A 20,446-nucleotide genomic window follows, 5' to 3' on the forward strand; every position below is an offset into this window, starting at 1 on the left:
ACAGAATGAAAAGAGTGGCAGAGAGGATCATTGGAGATCCCCCCCCCCCCCACCCCCCATCCTCCCTATCGATATGATTTACTGGGATTGTTGTCTGAAGAGGGCATGCAAAATCATTGAGGACCCTTTCCACCCCACACAGCATCTTTCTGCAGCTCCTGTTGGGGAAGAGAAACAGGAGGATCCGAGCCAGCACCACCAGGCTGAGGAACAGCCTCTTACCATGGGCCATGAGAATGCTGAACAACCAAAGGAACTGCTAACATTAACCATCCAAGATTCTCATTTTTACAAAGCCTTATCTATTAAACACTTAATTAATTAATTAGTTTGTATAGATAAAATACTTGTTCTGCCTATGCATTGTTTGTCCATATGTGTGTTATGTCTGGTTGTATGTCTGAGTGTTTTGCACTGAGGATCCGAGAATGCTGTTTCATCAAGTTGTACTTGTGCATCAGATGACAATAAATGCATAATAACATAATAACATCTTTAATAATGTAATACAGTAAAACCTCGTTAGAACGCGGTAGTTGGGGTCCAAGATTTCATGCCATGTTCCAGCCGAGTCGTGGAACAGCTGCATATATGTCAGAGGGCCAATGGATAATCAAACCCAAATATTACCAGTTTTTGAAGGATCCACTATCTATAGCTAACAATGTCAGTCAAACTCATCTATTAAAAATAAGTTAAGTATTTATAGTTTCAATTGGTTCCCTTTGTCATCTTGATCTAGGAAATGGATTTTGAGGGCAAAATGCATATCATTAATCTGTCAAACCCATCCATCTTTCAAAATTTGCAAAGTTTGGGATCCACATAGCCCTGCGCTATAAGCAATTCAGCTGATTAATGAATTGTTATTATGCTATAAGTAGACAATAAACTTGATATGTTACTCTGCCATTTATCTAAAAATATTGTCATACCCACACTCCTGTTCGGCTCCGAATCATGGGTCCTCTACCGGCACCACCTACGGCTCCTAGAACGTTTCCACCAGCGTTGTCTCCGCTCCATCCTCAACATCCATTGGAGCGCTTACACCCCTAACGTCGAAGTACTCGAGATGGCAGAGGTCGACAGCATCGAGTCCACGCTGCTGAAGATCCAGCTGCGCTGGATGGGTCACATCTCCAGAATGGAGGACCATCGCCTTCCCAAGATCGTATTATATGGCGAGCTCTCCACTGGCCACCGTGACAGAGGTGCACCAAAGAAAAGGTACAAGGACTGCCTAAAGAAATCTCTTGGTGCCTGCCACATTGACCACCGCCAGTGGGCTGATAACGCCTCAAACCGTGCATCTTGGCGCCTCACAGTTTGGCGGGCAGCAACCTCCTTTGAAGAAGACCGCAGAGCCCACCTCACTGACAAAAGGCAAAGGAGGAAAAACCCAACACCCAACCCCAACCAACCAATTTTCCCTTGCAACCGCTGCAATCGTGTCTGCCTGTCCCGCATCAGACTTGTCAGCCACAAACGAGCCTGCAGCTGACGTGGACTTTTTTTACCCCCTCCATAAATCTTCGTCCGCGAAGCCAAGCCAAAGAAGAAGATTGAAATAAAATATGGTGCTGGCCATTCTACAACTTAAGTGCAGAAAATGGGAATTAAATTGAGATGGTGTTAGAGGTGTGAACATCCTTTGTCAAAGTACAGATGTGTTTGTGTCTGTGCTTGTGTGCGTGGGGGATATGTGTGTGTGAGTGTAAGCACATAGTGGTCTGTATATTAGTGAGTCAAAATGCACGTGTGTGCATGTGGTTTGATCTTGCATATATTTTTATACCAAACTTTTGAAGGAAGCACAGAGAGCTGGAAGTCCGTCAGCCTTCATTACAAGGAATGACTTGGTATTAGATAATGCGAATGCATTTCAACTGGTATTGATTTTCTTCGGGAACATACAGTCATGGTGGGGTTCTCCGGAATTGTGTCCCTGCTTGCAGGGTATCCCATAGTTAAGCAGGATCAGAGCCCCAACTTCTGTTTGATGTGGCTCGTACTATGAAATTTGGTGCTCATGGCGACTATGAGGGCAGAAGACCAAAAATGGTCAGAGATGAGTTTCAAGGAATATCTTGAGGGAAATGTACAGAAATTTAGAGAAGAAAATCTGAGACTGAGACCCTGGCATGTGAAGGCAAGGATACCATTGGTGGAGTGATAAATTCAATTCACAAGACATTTACGGAGTGGGACAAAACTACAGAGGGAAGCCGTGAAAGGATTTGTAAATGAGATTAAGAATGATGTCTTGTTGCCAAAGTGGAGCAGCAGGTCTGCAAACAAATGGTGAAAGGGGAACCTGACAAGCTGGAAGATGATCTCAGATTCACAAAGGGTGGAAATCAACTCTCAAAGGTTTCCTCAACAGCACCTTCTAAACCCACTTCCATGTCATAAGCTTAAACCTTTCTGACTTGCACTGTGGGAATAACTCTACCGTACGAACTGTTGTGGATCAGGATGTGCTTGTCAGCAACTCCAAAATACTGTGAATGGATTCTATTGAGCTATTATTGCATGTTAACAAATGTCCTGGAGAAACTCACCAGGTCGTGCATGCAGCATCAATAGGAAGGAATTCTAAGGCATGATTAACTCCATTGAATGAACCTATCACATTCCAGTTATGTCTATGCCCATAATTCACTCTGCAGTAAAACCACTGGTACCCTGCACCTATGGAGATTGGTTGATGCTGGATAAGTATATTTTCCGGTTGCTTGAAACTAACTCTTACAAGGCCTAACTAATACACCTATATTAAGAATAAACAGTTTAAAAGAAAAAAATACTATTCTGTACTTCCACTGGACAAACTTAACTTGCACGAATATATAAACCTTAAAGCATTTTACTTTATTTTCAGTCACATTTTTTGAAAACATTTAACTTCATCTGCAGGTTCCTCCCCTTCCACGGAGCCACCCAAAAGATGAACAATAACATTCAAGATAATGAACCCCCCCCCTCCCCCCAAGTTTACAGATAAAGCCTCTGACCAGGGCGACTTACTGAGCAGGAATACAGAGACACTTTAAGAGAGTCACCCAGCTCTTCATCCTGACGCCATCACTGTTTCACACAACTTTAGTCAGACAGCTGCTACGAGCAAAGCCCGACCAAGGCCCTCCGCTGGCTGAATATTTGCTCCCTTCTTCACCAAGGGTTTATGTGTTGAGAGAACATACACTTTTACAATTTTAAATGTATGTGTTTTTTACCTATTTTTTTTTAAATTTTTTTTTGCTGGTTGCCTGAATTTTGGATACTGGGGGTTTTCTGTGTTTGGAGTAAGGTTAATTACTCTGAATAGTTCTGATCTTGTCTTGTGATTATTGCTTTAAATCTTTGGTTTTGCCACATTGCTAACATTACTTTCTGCTTTATTTTTAGTTCTCTCCGAGATTTGTTTTTCCGGGATATGTTAAATTTTTCCCTTTTCATAAGTTTTGTAACAAGTATTTCAGAGTCTATCATGAACCTCTTTAAATACAGAAGTATTTCTGTCTGTTGCCATCCTGTTGATTTTATTATAAACATGCAGGTAAATTGCTTGTCCTAAATAGGGCATGAAAGTTGTTTCCCACAGATTGCTGGCTGTCCTTGTTAGTCCTTGAGAGGCTTTTCATTGTAATCTGTCATTGATGTCCTTTGTTAGAGGAACAAAAATACCATGCATCTTTGCTGCTAGTTTACAATATTCAAGTGTAGAACTTTAAAAAGACTTTACTGCATGGCTTTAATGATCAATGGTTTAAATGATCACCGTGTCGTGGTATCACCGAGCAATTTGTAGCCTGAAAGAGTGATGCAAACCACTGTTAGGAATTAAAGTACCTTTAAAGAAATTGCTCGAGACAAAAATTGAGAACAAAGAACATTTATTACTACAACAATGCAAAGTTGGGTGCTTCCCCTTACCCTGGGAATACACACAGACACTGGGGCTCACCCAACTTTTATACAGTTGATTTCAGTATAGGAATACCCTCCCCCTTACATTCTTCTGCCTCCTGCTGGAGAGGTTTGGCATTAGGCAATCCTGCCTGCCTACGTGCAATTTCAGTATACTTGGAGGACCAGGGGGTATCCTGTCGGTGTCCCTTCATGTTATTGTCCTTATTCACACCTTCCTGATTCTCGGGGCTACAGTCTCTTGATATGCAGAGTTGACTCATTCTATCTAGGGTTGGCTAATTTCATATGTATAAATCTGTGTATGGTTAGTTAATTAGAAATGTATGACTTGGTACTTCTGTCCAGGGCTAGGAGACCCTTATCTGATCCAGACTACCTCAACTTCCTACATTCTATTGTACCTTACCATTCCTTATCTTAGTCCTATGGTCTTGTCACAAAGACTAGAAGATTCTTATGTTAATCGTGCTGACTCTGCTTTCCTGCATCCTAAGCCCCAAACTTATCCTGTTTGAACTGGTTTCAGCCATTTTACTGATGAACTTTAGTTTCTTCCATGTTCATAATTTTAGGTCAATTTTCCCATCTCTCACAATCCTCACTTTTCTTTTAGATCAGTAATACTGATCTTTCACCATGATCAGTGTTACTGATCTTTGGTTACTAGTGTCAGTGTGACTGATCCCCCCCCCCCCTTTTCCTCACTTTTCTTTTAGATCAGTAACACTGATCTTTCAAGTGTAAGGTGTAGTTTTACCCAGCTGGTCAATAACCGAATTGTAATGTCTGTGTAAAGTCTTTAGGTAGGGGAGCACCATGAAGGTCAGGGGAGTGAGTCCAGCTGCTTATTAGGGTTTGGAGTATCAGGCTCCAGTTCTCAGTAAAGAGTCTTGTCCATCCCATACGTTGAAATATGGAAGCAGTGTCTTTGAAGCACACGACCTTTGTTAAGTGTTGTCCCGACGAAGTCTGTGAGAGGCGCTGCCTTCAGCAGCGAACGAGTCGCAGTCTATGAGAAGCGCTGCCTTCAGCAGCGAACGAGTCGCAGTCTATGAGAAGCGCTGCCTTCAGCAGCGAACGAGTAGCAGTAGTCAGGCGGTTCCGTTTGATTGTGGCTCGTATCTGATGTCCCCTTCAGCCCCGAACCCTAGGGCCACCGATCTCCGAAGGCTGTTTGGAGCCTGATATTAAAGTGTCAAGCAGCTCACGTTGTTGGAAACTGGTGCTCCCTTTCATGGGGTGATGAAAAGAGACCAAGCAGGGGGGATTGTTTCTTGTGATTTAACTGTGTGTTGCAGCTTGTCTGCTAACATTCATTGAACTTGTGAGTTGCAGCCTGTCTGTGTACATTAGCATATGTGTCAACTCTCTCTCTCTCTGCTACATGTACAATCCAATGTCCTTTGTGAGGATTTTGACACCCTGCACTCTACTTCGCTCCTTTCCACGTTATATAAGCACCAGATGAGCAGCAGCTCCCTGAAAACAGGTGTTCCCCTTCAGGGATGATCAGAGAGAGAGAGCCAGGTGGGGGATTATGTGTCTCGTGGTTGTGTGAAGTGTCTGTTTGTTTTGCGGTTAGCTTGTTAGTTTCCCCCTTTGTGTGAAATGTACATTGTTTGTTTTGCGGTTAGTCTGTGTACACAGGTGCCTCACTGTGTGACTGCCTATCCCCACTGTGTTTCCCTGATCCGTATTCTAAATACCTTGCCTCTATGCCCTCTCTAGCCTGTAAAACAGTACAATCTGTAACCTCTGCTACCCCTTCTCCAGAAGTACTTAAAACATCGAGAGTACTCCACTAAAGCTGTTTAATTCCCCTGGTCCGTATTGGGATCCCTTATATCCCATTATGACTATACATTAAATCTATGCCCTGTCTACATTCTAAAGGAGCTGAATTGTAACCTCTGCTGCCCCTATTCCAGGGGGTCTTAAAACATTAACGAACAATATTCCAAAGAAATTAGTAAACAACAATGAAGAATACATGTAAGCTCATTAAAATACAATAAGAACTTAATAAAACACAAAAAATGTAAAGCTCATTGAAAACTGCAATAAAATGCAAGAACTGAATAAAACCACAATAAATGTCAAACTCATTGGAAACTGCAATAAAATACACAAAACTGAATAAACCACGATAAATGTAAAGCTCATTGAAAACAGCAATAAAATACACAAAACTGAATAAACCACGATAAATGTAAAGCTCATTGAAAACAGCAATAAAATACACAAAACTGAATAAACCACGATAAATGTAAAGCTCATTGAAAACAGCAATAAAATACACAAAACTGAATAAACCACGATAAATGTAAAGCTCATTGAAAACAGCAATAAAATACACAAAACTGAATAAACCATTAAAAAAAACGAATAAAATTGTAACATTATGGCACTTTGTCATTAATTCTTTGAATGTGGGTCCAGCCTTTCTCTCTTGTTCTTACTGCGGTGTCTGTAATTAAAAGTACACAGAAGGGACCATCCCAGGCAGGTTTTAGTTGATCCTCTTGCCATGCTTTTACATATAACCAATCACTAGATTTTAATAAAATGAATAACAATCTGACTTTCCTTTGTGTTAGTGTAAAAATTGTAAAATGAAACACAAACCATATTTGCATGGGTTTTGAATATGTTAGACCTTATTAAAATGCAGTTGGAGCTGCTTGTCTGTATGGGGCACAACCCTCCAATTTGTTAGAGTGAGTACATAACAGACATTGCAGCACAAGAGCCCCTGCAAGAGAACTTGAAACATATTCAACCTTTAGTTCTGCCTTAAGTAAAATGCCTTGTGCCACAGCTCACAGGAGCTGGCCTTATTTAAAACAGTCTGTAAAACAGGCACCAAAAAAAGTTAAAAGATGTTCTTATGAAGATTGCACACACAATAATTTAAGTACAGGCTAGTTTCTATTATATTCCACTTAAAAGTTCTGCTGCATGAATCCTGGAGCTTGTGGAGTCATTATTGAATCAAGAAATATTGGTACCATGCCAATCTCATTCTAACATGCCAATTTCTCCAGTCCTTAAGTCAAGATGTACTGAATAGCATCTGGTACAAGATCTGTGAGTTCTTAATGATATTATTATTCTTATGCACCCAATTGTTCTGAACTATGCCACCAATTTAAATCATATTCCACCTATTGCAGTACTCACACAGCACCATAGACCAGTTCGCAGGTTTATTTCTCCATTAAGCTGAATCCAGTCGCGCAGGGTTTACCTCCGTGATTATTTACAATGTAACTTCTGCACTACCGGATTTAAATATAAACCTGATGAATGGGGAAAGTTATCATGAATTAAATAACAGCGGCAATACAGAGAAATTGTGCTGAGGCATTAATTTCACTCCAGAGGAAAATGCACCAGAGAAATGAATGATTAAACTTATAGGAATCCCCATAGGAATCCCCAGAGGTATCTTTATTCTCCAGAGGTGGGTGATCTTTAAACTCACGGACCTTGACTGCTGAATGTGTAGAAGAAATGTATTAAATGTGTTGATAGGGCTCCATACCTCTAACTGCAAGACAAGAGCCTGAAGCCTCAATTTCAAGTGCCACAGTGCACTTAAAGGGACATGCACACTCCCCCTTCAACTGGCTGATCCAGCCACTTTACACATCAGATCCTTTCTTTATCTCACATACACTTAAAGTTAAGATGTATAGAACTCACCCTATTTGCGCAAACATTTCTCCCTGCAAATGTTATAACATCACTATTCTCAGGTAGTCCCTGTGCAAAATCACATTTGAATACAATGTATTTCATAAATTGGAATTAACTGGTAGTTAAATTCGCTAATTCTACAGTATTGAAAAACGATCATTTATGACATTTAATTTTTAGCATGAATTTTAATCAATATTGGTCAGTGACTGAAGTGGGAAGTCGTGATTTATGAAATTATCTCTGGTCTCTACTCTCCCACTCCCTGCACTTCTCCCAACATTCAGGAGCTGGCACACAGTCCCTGCCTTTTTTTTTTTTTGTTACTCATCTACTATTCCTTTAACTGCTTGCATCAAAATGTTAGCCTTTGCTTTCTGCTTATCCTCAGATGTCTGGACAAATGCTTTTTGTGTGATCTGTAGAAGCTGGGTTATTCCCTGCTCATGCCAATTTTCTGTCTTTTGTAATTTTCTCTTAATGTCTGGGGCTGAGTTGGTAACAAAACCTGTTAGTACCAATTGTTCCCCTGCTGGGGATTCTATGTCGAGACCCCCATATTGTATATATATTTGGTCCCAAAAATTGGTCTAACTGTTCGGCACATCCCTGGGGATCTTCTATCAGGGAGGTCAGTTCTTTCTTAAAGTTACACACTTCAGTACTGGTCAGGGGCACATTTACGAAACCGAGACCCTCTCTCATGGGAACTTCCCGCAGTGGTCTCATCCAATTGGTTTCTGGCTTATTAGGTCTGGGTTCCTGCTCCCTGGGAAATGAATCAAAGGGTTCTGCCCTTTCTTCCTGAAGAGTCTCACGCTGTTCTGAATTAAAGTTACCTCTCTCTCCTGCCAACAGAGGTGGTAATCGAGTGCTTTGTGAGCAAGTTATCATACCACTCCTGCTCTCTTCTCTAGTGGTGGGGGAGGTGGGGAAGGTGCAGAAGGGTAGGTCATAGGAGGGGAAGGAAAGATAGGAGCCGGCATAGGAGGAACATAGGGTGGAGGGAGGGAATGTAACACATCCCAACCCTGTGGTTCAGGGACAAGAGGTTCCTCCTCTCTCTTATCCCTGGATTCTTTCTCATTCAAAACCAGCTGTTCAATGGATCCCTTGAGCCAGCAGGCTGCATATTCCCTGCTCTCAACATTGTCTGGCTGGTTTTGATAGAGCCATAAGTTCAAAGCTTCACACATCCATTCATCCTCGGATCCGAATTTTGGCCAGTACACGGAGCTCCCTTTAACCGGGTATCCCACCCATTCATTACAACAATATCTGACCGTCGTCAGTTTGTCTTTACCGCGGGTCTTTCCTGTGCCCCACTCAGATAACATCATCCCAAGCGGGCTGTACGTAGCTATCTGGTGGTCACGTCCTGTGTCAGGACTCTCATCTCTACTGCCCGCTAGTCTGTCTTTACCGCGGGTCTTTCCTGTGCCCCACTCAGATAACATCATCCCAAGCGGGCTGTACGTAGCTATCTGGTGGTCACGTCCTGTGTCAGGACTCTCATCTCTACTGCCCGCTATTCCCATACTTAGGAACAAGTAAAATACTCTTACCGAGTTCTGGCAGTACTGCTCTAGCGCGCGTCCTTCCGCCGTTTGTTCTCAATGCCTCTTCTCGGATATCACTCGCTTCTTCCACTGACCAGCCACCCGTCGCCCGTGAGTCCAGCTGAATCAGCCGGGGTGCACCTACTCTCGTCGTCAGGGTACTCTGTCAGTGGAGGGAGTGTGATCCCGGACGAGCCCCCATTTGTTAGGAATTAAAGTACCTTTAAAGAAATTGCTCGAGACAAAAATTGAGAACAAAGAACATTTATTACTACAACAATGCAAAGTTGGGTGCTTCCCCTTACCCTGGGAATACACACAGACACTGGGGCTCACCCAACTTTTATACAGTTGATTTCAGTATAGGAATACCCTCCCCCTTACATTCTTCTGCCTCCTGCTGGAGAGGTTTGGCATTAGGCAATCCTGCCTGCCTACGTGCAATTTCAGTATACTTGGAGGACCAGGGGGTATCCTGTCGGTGTCCCTTCATGTTATTGTCCTTATTCACACCTTCCTGATTCTCGGGGCTACAGTCTCTTGATATGCAGAGTTGACTCATTCTATCTAGGGTTGGCTAATTTCATATGTATAAATCTGTGTATGGTTAGTTAATTAGAAATGTATGACTTGGTACTTCTGTCCAGGGCTAGGAGACCCTTATCTGATCCAGACTACCTCAACTTCCTACATTCTATTGTACCTTACCATTCCTTATCTTAGTCCTATGGTCTTGTCACAAAGACTAGAAGATTCTTATGTTAATCGTGCTGACTCTGCTTTCCTGCATCCTAAGCCCCAAACTTATCCTGTTTGAACTGGTTTCAGCCATTTTACTGATGAACTTTAGTTTCTTCCATGTTCATAATTTTAGGTCAATTTTCCCATCTCTCACACCACTTTAGAATCCATATGCCCCATTTAAATTTAAGTTTCTACTTGTTGGAGGGCTCTGTTTCTGGAGCTCACACCAAATTGGCCAGAAACTCAAGGGAGCCAATCCAAGAATGAGGGAGAGTGAACAGGCTGCAAACATACTGCAGAAAATGGAACAACAGCGTTTGTTACTCCATTATTGACCCCCTCAGTTAAGACAAAGAATTTGATGGGGTGAAAATGAGCACAATATTGGCCATTATAAGAGTAAAAATAATTGGACAGGTACAGGGATAGGAAAAATAAGAGATTTGGGCCAAATTGGATGAGTGTGTACAAAAATCTTGGTTGTTATAGACAAACTGGACAGAATGGTCTGCTTCTGTGCTGCATATCTACAAATCCAAGATATGGAGAAGTCGTTGAAGATGGAAGAGTGAACAGGGAGTCACGAAGGGACCAATCCCTTTGAAATTATGTAAGGAGAGCAGGGAATGTAGATGGAATCTAGATGGAGCAGGCAGATATTGCAAAGAATGAGCCATTAAATGCAAAGGTGGACGCTTTCACATTCAAGTAGTAGAAAAAGGTTGGAAACACTCTTCCTTGGATGGCAGTCATGGCAAGGTCAGTTAGCAAACCTATGAAACTGATTGTGGATTTCAGGAGGGGAAGATCAAAAAAAACACAAACCAGTCTTCATTGAGGGGTCAGCAGTGGAAAGGGTTAAAAACCAAACTCCTGGCTGTCGAGATCCCTGAAGATCTATCCTGGGGCTTCCGTGTCAATACAATCATAAGAAAGGCTCGGCAGCAGCTGTACTTGGTGGGGAGTTTGAGGAGATTTAGTATGTCACCAAAAACTTTGCAAATTTCTGCAGGTGTACCAGCATTCTGACTGGTTGCATCCCTGTCTGGTATGGAGTTGCCATTGCACAAGATAGGAAAAGGCTACTGAGAGTTGTAAACTCTGGGCATCAGTCTTCACTCCCTTAAGGACAAGAGATGGTGTCTCAAGAAAGCAGCCCCATTCTCAGCACCCAGATCACGACTTCTTCTCATTGCTACCATCGTGAAGGAGGTGCAGGAGCCTGATGATGAACACCCGATGGTAAAAAAAAACAGCTTTATCCCCTCTGCCATCAGATTTCTGAATGGACAATGAACCACAGACACTACCTCACTTTCTTTTCTTTTAGTTTAATTAAAAAAATGTACTTTATACAAATTTTGCACCTGTACGCTCCCACAAAGCAATGAATTTCGTGACCACTTATGAACAAGTTATCAGTTATATGCCCAAGATTGGTAACATGTGAAACTATTATTGTATTTGGAGAAAAGGTGACAATCTGGAATTGTTATGATCTCGCCAAAGGCAAAAACAGATTCGCGATACAAGCGTCCCCATGTGCGTTTGAGGTAACCATTTTGGAAAAGTACACATTGTGTCGGTACTTAGCTCAGGCAGAAGGATTTAATTCAGCTGACATCTGTGGAAGCATAACCCCAACGAGAATTACTACCTCAGGAAAAAGAAAAAAAGTTGAGGAGAGAAGGTTGTAATCACACGCACAGTCAAAATGTAGAGCAGTTTACAATTTGACTTGAGCCAAGTAATTTTACTGACTCTTCTAGGTGACATATTTGACTCCCAAGGTGAATTCTGACTCCTGGAGAACTGTCAGGGAACAAACTACACATGGTCCTTGAATGTTATTGAAGGTCGCCTCTCGCAGACTTGATACATTTGGCAACAGGCAAATTTGTTAATGAGCATGAGCAGGCAGTAGAATATTCATAAGTGTGTGCGTGTGTGTGTGTGTGTGTGTGTGTGTGTGTGTGTGCGGGTAACGAGATGAGCCAGAGCAGTATTGATTGAAGTCTTGTGGAAATGAATGTGTGACTGCATTAAAAGAATGTGAATTATTTTCTGCACTGGGCTCCCTCTCTGACTGACCTTGGAACAAAGTTATTGTTCTGTTGAGTGTTGGATCACCATTTCTTTTGAAACTTCAGTTCTTGTCACTCAGTTGTTGTTTCCTTATTTAACTTTCAAGTGAGGGGTTACATCTCCAGGTTTGTCCTAATTTACCAGAAGGTAAAAGGAGATGGTAAATTGCTTACACAGACTACTGATCACTTGAAACAGCCTGGCAGTTCAGTTTGTCTTATTTTCATTCCTCCGCCCACCACCCCCCACCACCCCCAAATACATTTGTGATCACATTTTAACTTTTTTGCAATTATTTTGTGAATGGGCCCATTTGGTGAGAACACATTAAATTAGATGAATTAAGTAACAGTAGGTGCAGTGAGATAACCTTGCAATTGACGTTGTACAGCTCCTCCTACTCTTTGTGTGTTTATATTGATCTATGCTGAGCAGAAAATTCCAGTCTATTCTTGTGTTATTATACTCTCTCCATTCAAGAAGCATCAAATCAGGTATAGTTTCAACAGTGAAAGACTTAACACGTGTCTCTTTAGTTTCCAGAAAGACATATATATTTGACAAAGAAGCATTTATCAACTTCTTTAACTGTAACTCAAAAAAATCAATGGACTTTATTTTATTCTTCCAGTTAAGCAAGAAGAAAAGGAAGTTAAAGATGCCACCACCAATGGCACCCCAGGAATATATACCCCCAGATGGTGGTTGGGGATGGGCTGTCGTTGCCGGAGCTTTCATTGCAATCGGATTTTCTTACGCATTTCCTAAAGCCATCACTGTGTACTTCAAGGAGATTCAGATGATCTTTAATGCCTCGTACAGCCAGATTGCATGGATCTCTTCCCTGACGCTTGCTGTCATGTACGCTGGAGGTAAGATGGTAAACTTCTGGTGTAGTTGGCTCACGTCCAGGTTCTTCAACAAGAGAGGTAAAACCATTTGACACCGGTTCAGTCTAAATACTCGTGTGCACATGCTGCATTGGTACAAAGGGTGTACAATATTTTGTACTCTTAGCATTATATTCATTCAAAATGCACCAAGGAACGTAGGCCGCCTTGAGGAAGTTATGACAATACAATGCTTATCTCTGCTAGTTTATGAGCATTTGAAAATTATTTTTAGTCTTTTAGTGGATTTGTAGTTAATGATTAATTAATTATCCTCCTGCAAGGTTAGTCTTTCATGTGTTATCGATATTGGTTTGAAGCTGCACCCAGTAATGTAAAGAATAAGTTAAAATTGATAGGTTTATGATAGCTTGGATCAAATAGTTCATAATTCAACAAATTCCAATGACCTTATGAATTCATAGCTTTTTTTATTTATTGGGGATTTTTTGGTGTAATAATATTGTTTAATCTGAATCAACTGCCTTTATTTTGGGTTTACTTCATTATCGGCAGCCACATCTTGGATGCCGATGGTCGTGACCCTGAGTGAATTAAAGAGTGTGGAGCACGTGCCTCACAGCCACTACTAGAAGTGGAGCTGGATCAACAGCAGCTGGTGCAGGTAGTGGATCAGGGGTTAGATACTTTCCTCTGACTGTGGAAACTGCCACAAAAATGTTGACTGCCCCTCCAGTAAGATGAAGTGGTGTATTCTAGGAGATTCATTTTAATTTTAATTTTGACGTACAGCACGGTAAAAGGCCCTTTTGTCCCACAAACCCACGCTGCCCAATGATACCCAATTGACATGCACGTACACGTAGGGAGAACATACAAACTCCTTATGGACATTGCTGGATTTGAAACCCAATCACTGGTGCTGTTACAGGATTGCACTAATTGCTTCCCTAACCTTGCCACCCTTAAAGTCCTGTTTATTGTGCCTGATAAAAGAAAAAAATTCCTTCAGTGCTGTTTCAAAGAATAGATGGTTGGTGTCCTTCAATCATATTAATCAGGTGTTATCATGTTGCAGGGGTGGGATATTGTCTCCTGAATGTTAACTCTGACAAAATATTTTAAAAAGTATATTATTGGCTGTAAAATGTTTAAATTTAAATTTAGACATACAGCATGGTAACAGGCCATCTCGGCCCATGAATTTATGCTACCCAATTAACTTCCACCTCCGGTAAGTTTCAAACAGTGGGAGGAAACCAGAGCCCCCGGGGAAAACCCATGCAGACGTGAGGAGAACAGACAACACAGGATTTGAACACTGGCCCCAATCACTGGCGCTATGAAGGCATTGCGCTGACCGCTGTGTCAACCGTGCTGCCCCTACGCCAACTATGCCTCTCTATGTGGCAAGGTGTCTGTAAGGGATCACATATAATTCTATAGGATATATAGCAGAAAGAACAGGTCATTCAGGCCAATCTGGTGCAGCCTAGTCAGGGATTTGCTTTATTGTGCTTTCACTTGTTTCCTTCTAAACCTATCGAAATTACGCTTGATTCCATGTCCACATGCTGTCCTGGTACTCCTCTAATTCTTACTACAGTATTTGTTTCAACCACTTTCTTGGGTGATTGCTTTCCCTTTCTATTTTGGATAAAGAAGTTTCTTCTGAATTTGCTCTCAACTTTCTTGTAACTATCTTGATGTACTCCAGTAACACTCATTCCTACAAGTAGCAACATCCTCTCTGCATACATTCTATTTGAACCATTTGTTATTTTAAGGGCCTCTATTACATCAGACCACAGTCTCTTTTCCTGAGGAAGAGACCCAATCCCTTCTTCCTTTTCTTATTAATGCATCCTTCCATATTCTGCACCCTTCTTGTAAATCTCTGCACCTTCTATAGTGCATCTGTAGAATTTGTACGTTATGGTGACCAGAACTGTGTGGAGTGTGGCAATTGTTTTGGCCAACCAACGTTCCATAGAAAGTGTGGAAAACCTCACCAGCTTTCAAATCTATCCCTCTTCCTTTCTATCCCATTTGCTTTTCCAATGGTGTGGCTTTTAGTGAACAATGCTACATTAAAGCAGATGCGTTCAGTCAGAAAAGTACAGAAGCCTGAAGTCCAGCACTGTTTTAGTTTGTGTATCCATGCATGGCTGCAATAAGTAAGATTGCCAGTGTATACATTGCCCTTGTGTAGATGACCTTACTTTGTGGTCAATGCTCATGGCTTGTCTTACTTCCTATTAGTCTCCTAGTTACAGTCCAGCTGGATAGATGCAGCAATTGAGTTTCACATTTTGGCCTTGGCCTCAGGCTTGGGGTTTCCCTGGGCCATGCTTCTTAGGGAACATATGCCATGCATACTGCCCTCTTCAGAATATACCAGCAAGTGAGGAATATTTCTTCCTCCTATCATTTCTTATGCTTTGGATCCAAATCAATAAACAAATGAGCTATTTTGATTAATACTGCGGAGAAATCTTAAGCCCTTTCCCATTACGGTTACCCATTGGGTTCAAAGGCGTTCATGTCTATCAACTGTGGAACCGAACATTGCAGCACAGTACAGTGTCTTCAGCCTACAATGTTGTGCCGACTTGTGTGAACCTACTCCACAACAATCTAACTCTTCCATACCTCACACCCATAACCCTTTATTGTTCTTGCATCCGTGTGCCTGTCTGAAAGTCTTTTGTACCAGCCTGTGCCACTACTCCACGCAAAGCATTCCAGCCACCCACCACTCTCTGTGTAAAAATAAACTTATATTGGGTGTCTACCTGAAACTTTCCACCACTCATTTTCACATTTTTTTTGGTGGTCTCAGGGTAGTTTCTGGTTAGGGTAGCACAGGCAGGATCAACAGGCCATAAAATAAAGTTCTACAGCATAGAAACAGACCCTTCAGGTCAACTAGTCCAAATCACCCAAGTTTCCCAGCTCAGCTACTCCCAGCTGCTTGTGTTCTATCCACATTTCATCAAACCATGGAACACTACAGCTAGAAACAGACCCTAATTATCTTGCAATATGAAACAAAGGGAAAACATTATGGCCAGCTTTTAGTTATGTAGAACCAGAATGATAAGTGCTATGCCCAGCCTTATTTGTTGGAGCAATGTGTGCTGGCAATTTATTTGAAGTAAGGACTATCTTTTAACATGGGTGAAATGTTCCAATGCCAGCTTGAAATAGAACACAGTACAGGTCCTTTGGCCCTCTATGTTGTGCTATCCCATATATTTCTTTTTTTTTAAAGTACTAATCCCTCCCTACCACGTGACCCTCTATTTCCCTTCCATCCATGTGCCTTTCTAAGAGTCTCTTAAATGCCCCAAATGATTCAGCCTCTGCCACCATCCCTGGCAAGGTCTTTCAGACCCCCCACAACTCTCAGTGTAAAAATCTTATGCTTTATGCCTCCCCTTCATTTTGTACTCATATCCTCTGGTGTTTGCTATTCCTGCCCTGGGAAACAGGTGCTAACTGTCCACCCTTTCTATGCCTTTTATAATCTTGCAGGCCTCCATTGTCTCCTCTCATCCTTCTATGCTCCAAAGGAAAAGGTCCCAGCTATGATAACCTTGTCTCATAAGGTTTATTTTCAAATCCAGGTAAATCTCCTCTGCTCCCTCTCCACAGCTTCCATATCCTTCCTGTAATGAGGTGACCAGAACTGAACACAATACTCGATAAGTGTGGTCTCACCAGAGATTTATAGAGTTGCAACATGTGCTTTTGAGCGCATGTGCTCACAAGCCCCACAACAGCGGGATACCCCTTCTGGGAAATGTGCTCTAATGTAATCCATCAAGGTCAAATATCGGCCAAGTATAGAGCTAAACAAACTGTTTTTAATTTGGAGCAAGCATTACATGGTTGAGCCATGAAGGCAAAACAGAAACATTACCAAAAGACATGTTTTTTAAACACAGTTGGGAACATTCGTTGGCACTTGGATTGATTTTAGAATGTCAAAATAAAAACTAAAGTTGTGCCAGGATTTTAGGTTAATTGGGCGACATGGGCCTGTATGTCTGAATAAATATATATCATATATATCTATATCTATAGATCTATATGTATATCTATATCTATATATAAAATATAGATCTATATAAATAAATAAATAAATAGATAGATAAAATGTCTGTTTATTTGCATTTCTCCAAAATAGAACTGAGTGAAAAATGAGAGTTGACTGGTTGTGAAATGAAAGTTAACGTCTTTATCATAATTGCAGTTAAACAAGAAAGTCTGCAAACACTACGGTCGAGTGTAATATACAAACGTGCCGGAGAAACTCAGCAAGTCGCACAGTATTCATTGGAAGTAAAAGGTAATCAACATTTCAGGCCTGAGCCCTTCGTCAGACCCACTTTCCTTATGAAGGGCCCAGCCCGAAACAGTTACCTTTTACTTCCTTTAGATGCTGAGTGACCTGCTGAGTTTCTCTGGCACTTTTGCTAATCTTAATTTTGTTTGAGTTAAATTTTTGTGCTCAATGCAAAACATGACATAAATGTCTTTTAGGACTTATTCTACTGAGTCTGAAAGTGTGCATTTTCAATCGGCCTTCAAGCCACTAGAATAGATAATGGCAGCTCTCATAGCAGAGGGTTGATCTGATGGGATAGGTTTACAAAATTGTTGTCCAAAATATATTTCCCAGTGTAGTTTGTAGGTCTTATTTTTTTCACATGAGTGCTATAACAAATGACATGTTTTTTTCCTCAGAGCAGTTTTATCTTAAGATTTTGCTTTGATCCTTTTTAAATTGTACATGAATCACATTGCAAGGAATTCATGACATTTTAGAAGGGATTTCAGTCCAGAAGTTTCTCATGCAATTTTCTCTTTCTGTTGGAACGATGAAATGAGCGGTCCATTTTTGCCCACGAAGCGTGACAGAATACAAACGCTATTTGATGTTTCCATCTGGCTCTGATGATTGCTTTTCTCTCTAGATATTTTTCCAGCTTGCAATCGGGAAGCAGTTGTTATCTGAAGTTCTGCATGAATCAAACATCGGTGGAAGCTGCAGAATTTAATCTGCCAAGTGCAGATGAGTCTCGAGACACTTTAAACGTAGAAGCGGTTGGCTAGAAGGGAAGCTGCAAAATTCTCTTACTATTTCACCAAGCCTTGCCACTGATGGTCAAAAGAAGCCCTTGTATTTGGACGGACCCTCCTGATGTCAAATCTCTTCGCCATCAGTGTGGTCACAGTTGTAATGCAGCCGTATGTTTGCACACGCACAATATTTTTCTGCAGCTTGTTTTTATTGTAGTGGTTGGTGGATAAATACTCCCCAAAACCCAGAAAAGGATTCCACAGTTCTTCTTCCCATTGGCATACAATAGGAGTTCGAGAATTGGGATAAAATCTCATCTGGAAGCTTTCTATCACGAAGCATCCAGATAGATTTTACATTAGATCTTAACATGGCTTAAACCCATAATATTTTGATCTAGTAACTGAAATTCTTAAAGCATGTCTTATTGCCATTTAAGAGCTGGTGCAAATGACTAACACTGGACTCTAAATTGACTTTTTTTTGTTGTTCTGGGAGGTTGAAGAGATGAGGAGCCAGGGGATAGATTGTGTGGCCTGGTAGCTAAGTAGGTTCACTGAAGAAAAATTGATTCTTAACAGAAGTCTGCAGACGCTGGGATCCAGTGCAGTACACAGGAGAAACTCAGCAGATCATTCAGCATCCATGGAATGTAATGGGCAGTCGACATTTTGGGCTTGAGCACTTGTTCAAGTACGCCAAAAACCAGGGAGTGCCCAAATAAGAAGGTAGGGGACAGGGGTGGAGCAGAGCATAAGCCAGTAGGTGATAGGTGGGTATGGATGGGAGAGGGAAGGAAGTGAGAGTGATTGAGGGAGGGGGGGGGCTGAGGGCTGAGAAAGATGCTCTCTGACAGGAGAAAGGAAGGAAAGAGGCTGAGACGTTCTGGGCTCAGCTAAGATTCATAGAATATGTGTCTGATGGCCCTTCTTTGACTTTGGCAGGTGTGGTCTTGATGTGCCTGCTCTGGAACAGACAAGCCCCAACATCTTCTAACATAGGAGTTGAGGCTTGAAGAAAACTATTCAATATAATATCTTTATATATAAAATCAAATCAAGCTGCATTGGGTGCATTTTCTGCTGGATTATTTTTTTTCTCAGCATAGGAATTGGTATTGCTTACTGGTTAAGTTTGTTTCTTATTCTTGTCAGCGATTCATTCAAAACAAAACTGGTTGAGAAGAGTAGGTGACAGGGATGGAAATTTGAGCAGAATCCTTGCATTTGCCTTGTGAAGCGTTTGGCTTCAGCAATGTAGTGATCAATTGGTTAATTTCCATCCTCCCATTAATACTAATTGTTCTTTACATTAATACTAATAGCCCAAATGTATCAGTCAACTTCTGTTTAATATGTTTCTGTTTATTGCAGTTATATTTTGTAGCGTTAAAGTTGAGGTATTGTTGGATGTGGTTCAGATATTTATTCCTGTTTTCTCCTTCAGGACTTCCTGACTTTGAAGTCCACAGATCAGATATTTCAAATCTTGGACATGTGGCTGTTTTAATTTATATAAATAGCATACAGGTAGTCTTCGACTTCCGAACTACGCCAATTACTTCCACCTGCTGATATAACCAATTGAAAAAAAAAATCTTTCTTAAAACTACTGTGCAAGTACATATTTTGTATTAAAAGTAACATATACAGTGGTCCCCAGCCCAGTGACATCCCAAAGTCCCTACTTTCGGCGGCATCCCGAGGTCCCCACTCCCAGCCGCAGCCAGAGGTGCCCAGGTTATGATCAGTCTGAGTTTCAACCTCACCATTGGTCCCAGTTACAATCATAAGTTGGGGACTACCTATCATTACTGGATATATTTAATTAAATTGATGGAACGTTAAATATCAGTGTATAAATTAGGTGGTAGCTCAGTTCCTGAACTGAGAAGGGAGGTGGGGGGGGGGGGTGGGGTGCATGATCAGTCACACAGTATTAGTCACATACATGCCAAATTGGGTAAAGGTGACAGATAACCTTCCCTGAAAGTTATTAACAAACAAGGTGGTTTTTTTTGTGACAATCAAGCTGTTTTGTGTTTACCATTAATGAGACCATTAAAAAAAAAGTTTTGTTTAATTAGCTGAGTTTAAATTCACAATAAAATCCACATCGCTACATGTTCTTTTCATTGCAGTCAGTGTTCACTTGTTATTTTTCATACAATGGAAAGCTTAAAAATAGAATATTTTAACTCAAAACACACAAGATTTTCACGAGTGATATCAACATATTATGTGCATAAATAGGAAGAAATGACATTTAGGTTTAGGAGATATTTAGATATATGTGAGATGGAATTCAGGGAGATCCAACATGATCAAACTCAATAGGCCTGGAGAATTTAGGGACCTTCTTGAGGGAGATTTGATATTTTGTTTGCTATATCATTGGATAGCATACTCATTTTGAATGTACGGGGACAAGACCGAAGGATTCAATGAATGACAGCCCTCAACATGTGATAGTATTAAACCATG

The 20,446-nt window shown here is 41.2% G+C and overlaps 1 protein-coding gene across 7 annotated transcripts in view; it reads left to right on the forward strand.

The window, feature by feature from the left end:
• Positions 1 to 20,446, forward strand: part of LOC138746184 (monocarboxylate transporter 2-like) — a 107,775-nt gene that overhangs the window by 23,057 nt on the left and 64,272 nt on the right. For 5 of the 7 annotated variants that reach the window (XM_069904165.1, XM_069904164.1, XM_069904166.1 and 2 more), the window contains one exon: positions 12,655 to 12,895. The exons of 1 other annotated variant lie outside the window; for it this stretch is intronic. In XM_069904165.1, the coding sequence (XP_069760266.1) occupies positions 12,682 to 12,895 (214 nt within the window). In that variant the 5' untranslated portion in view covers positions 12,655 to 12,681. Of the gene's footprint in view, positions 1 to 12,438; positions 12,518 to 12,654; positions 12,896 to 20,446 lie in introns of those variants that run through there. One more of the 7 variants, XM_069904167.1, reaches the window with a different exon arrangement.

The sequence above is a fragment of the Narcine bancroftii genome, chromosome 11 (assembly GCF_036971445.1).
Source record: "Narcine bancroftii isolate sNarBan1 chromosome 11, sNarBan1.hap1, whole genome shotgun sequence".
NCBI classification, from domain to species: domain Eukaryota; kingdom Metazoa; phylum Chordata; class Chondrichthyes; order Torpediniformes; family Narcinidae; genus Narcine; species Narcine bancroftii.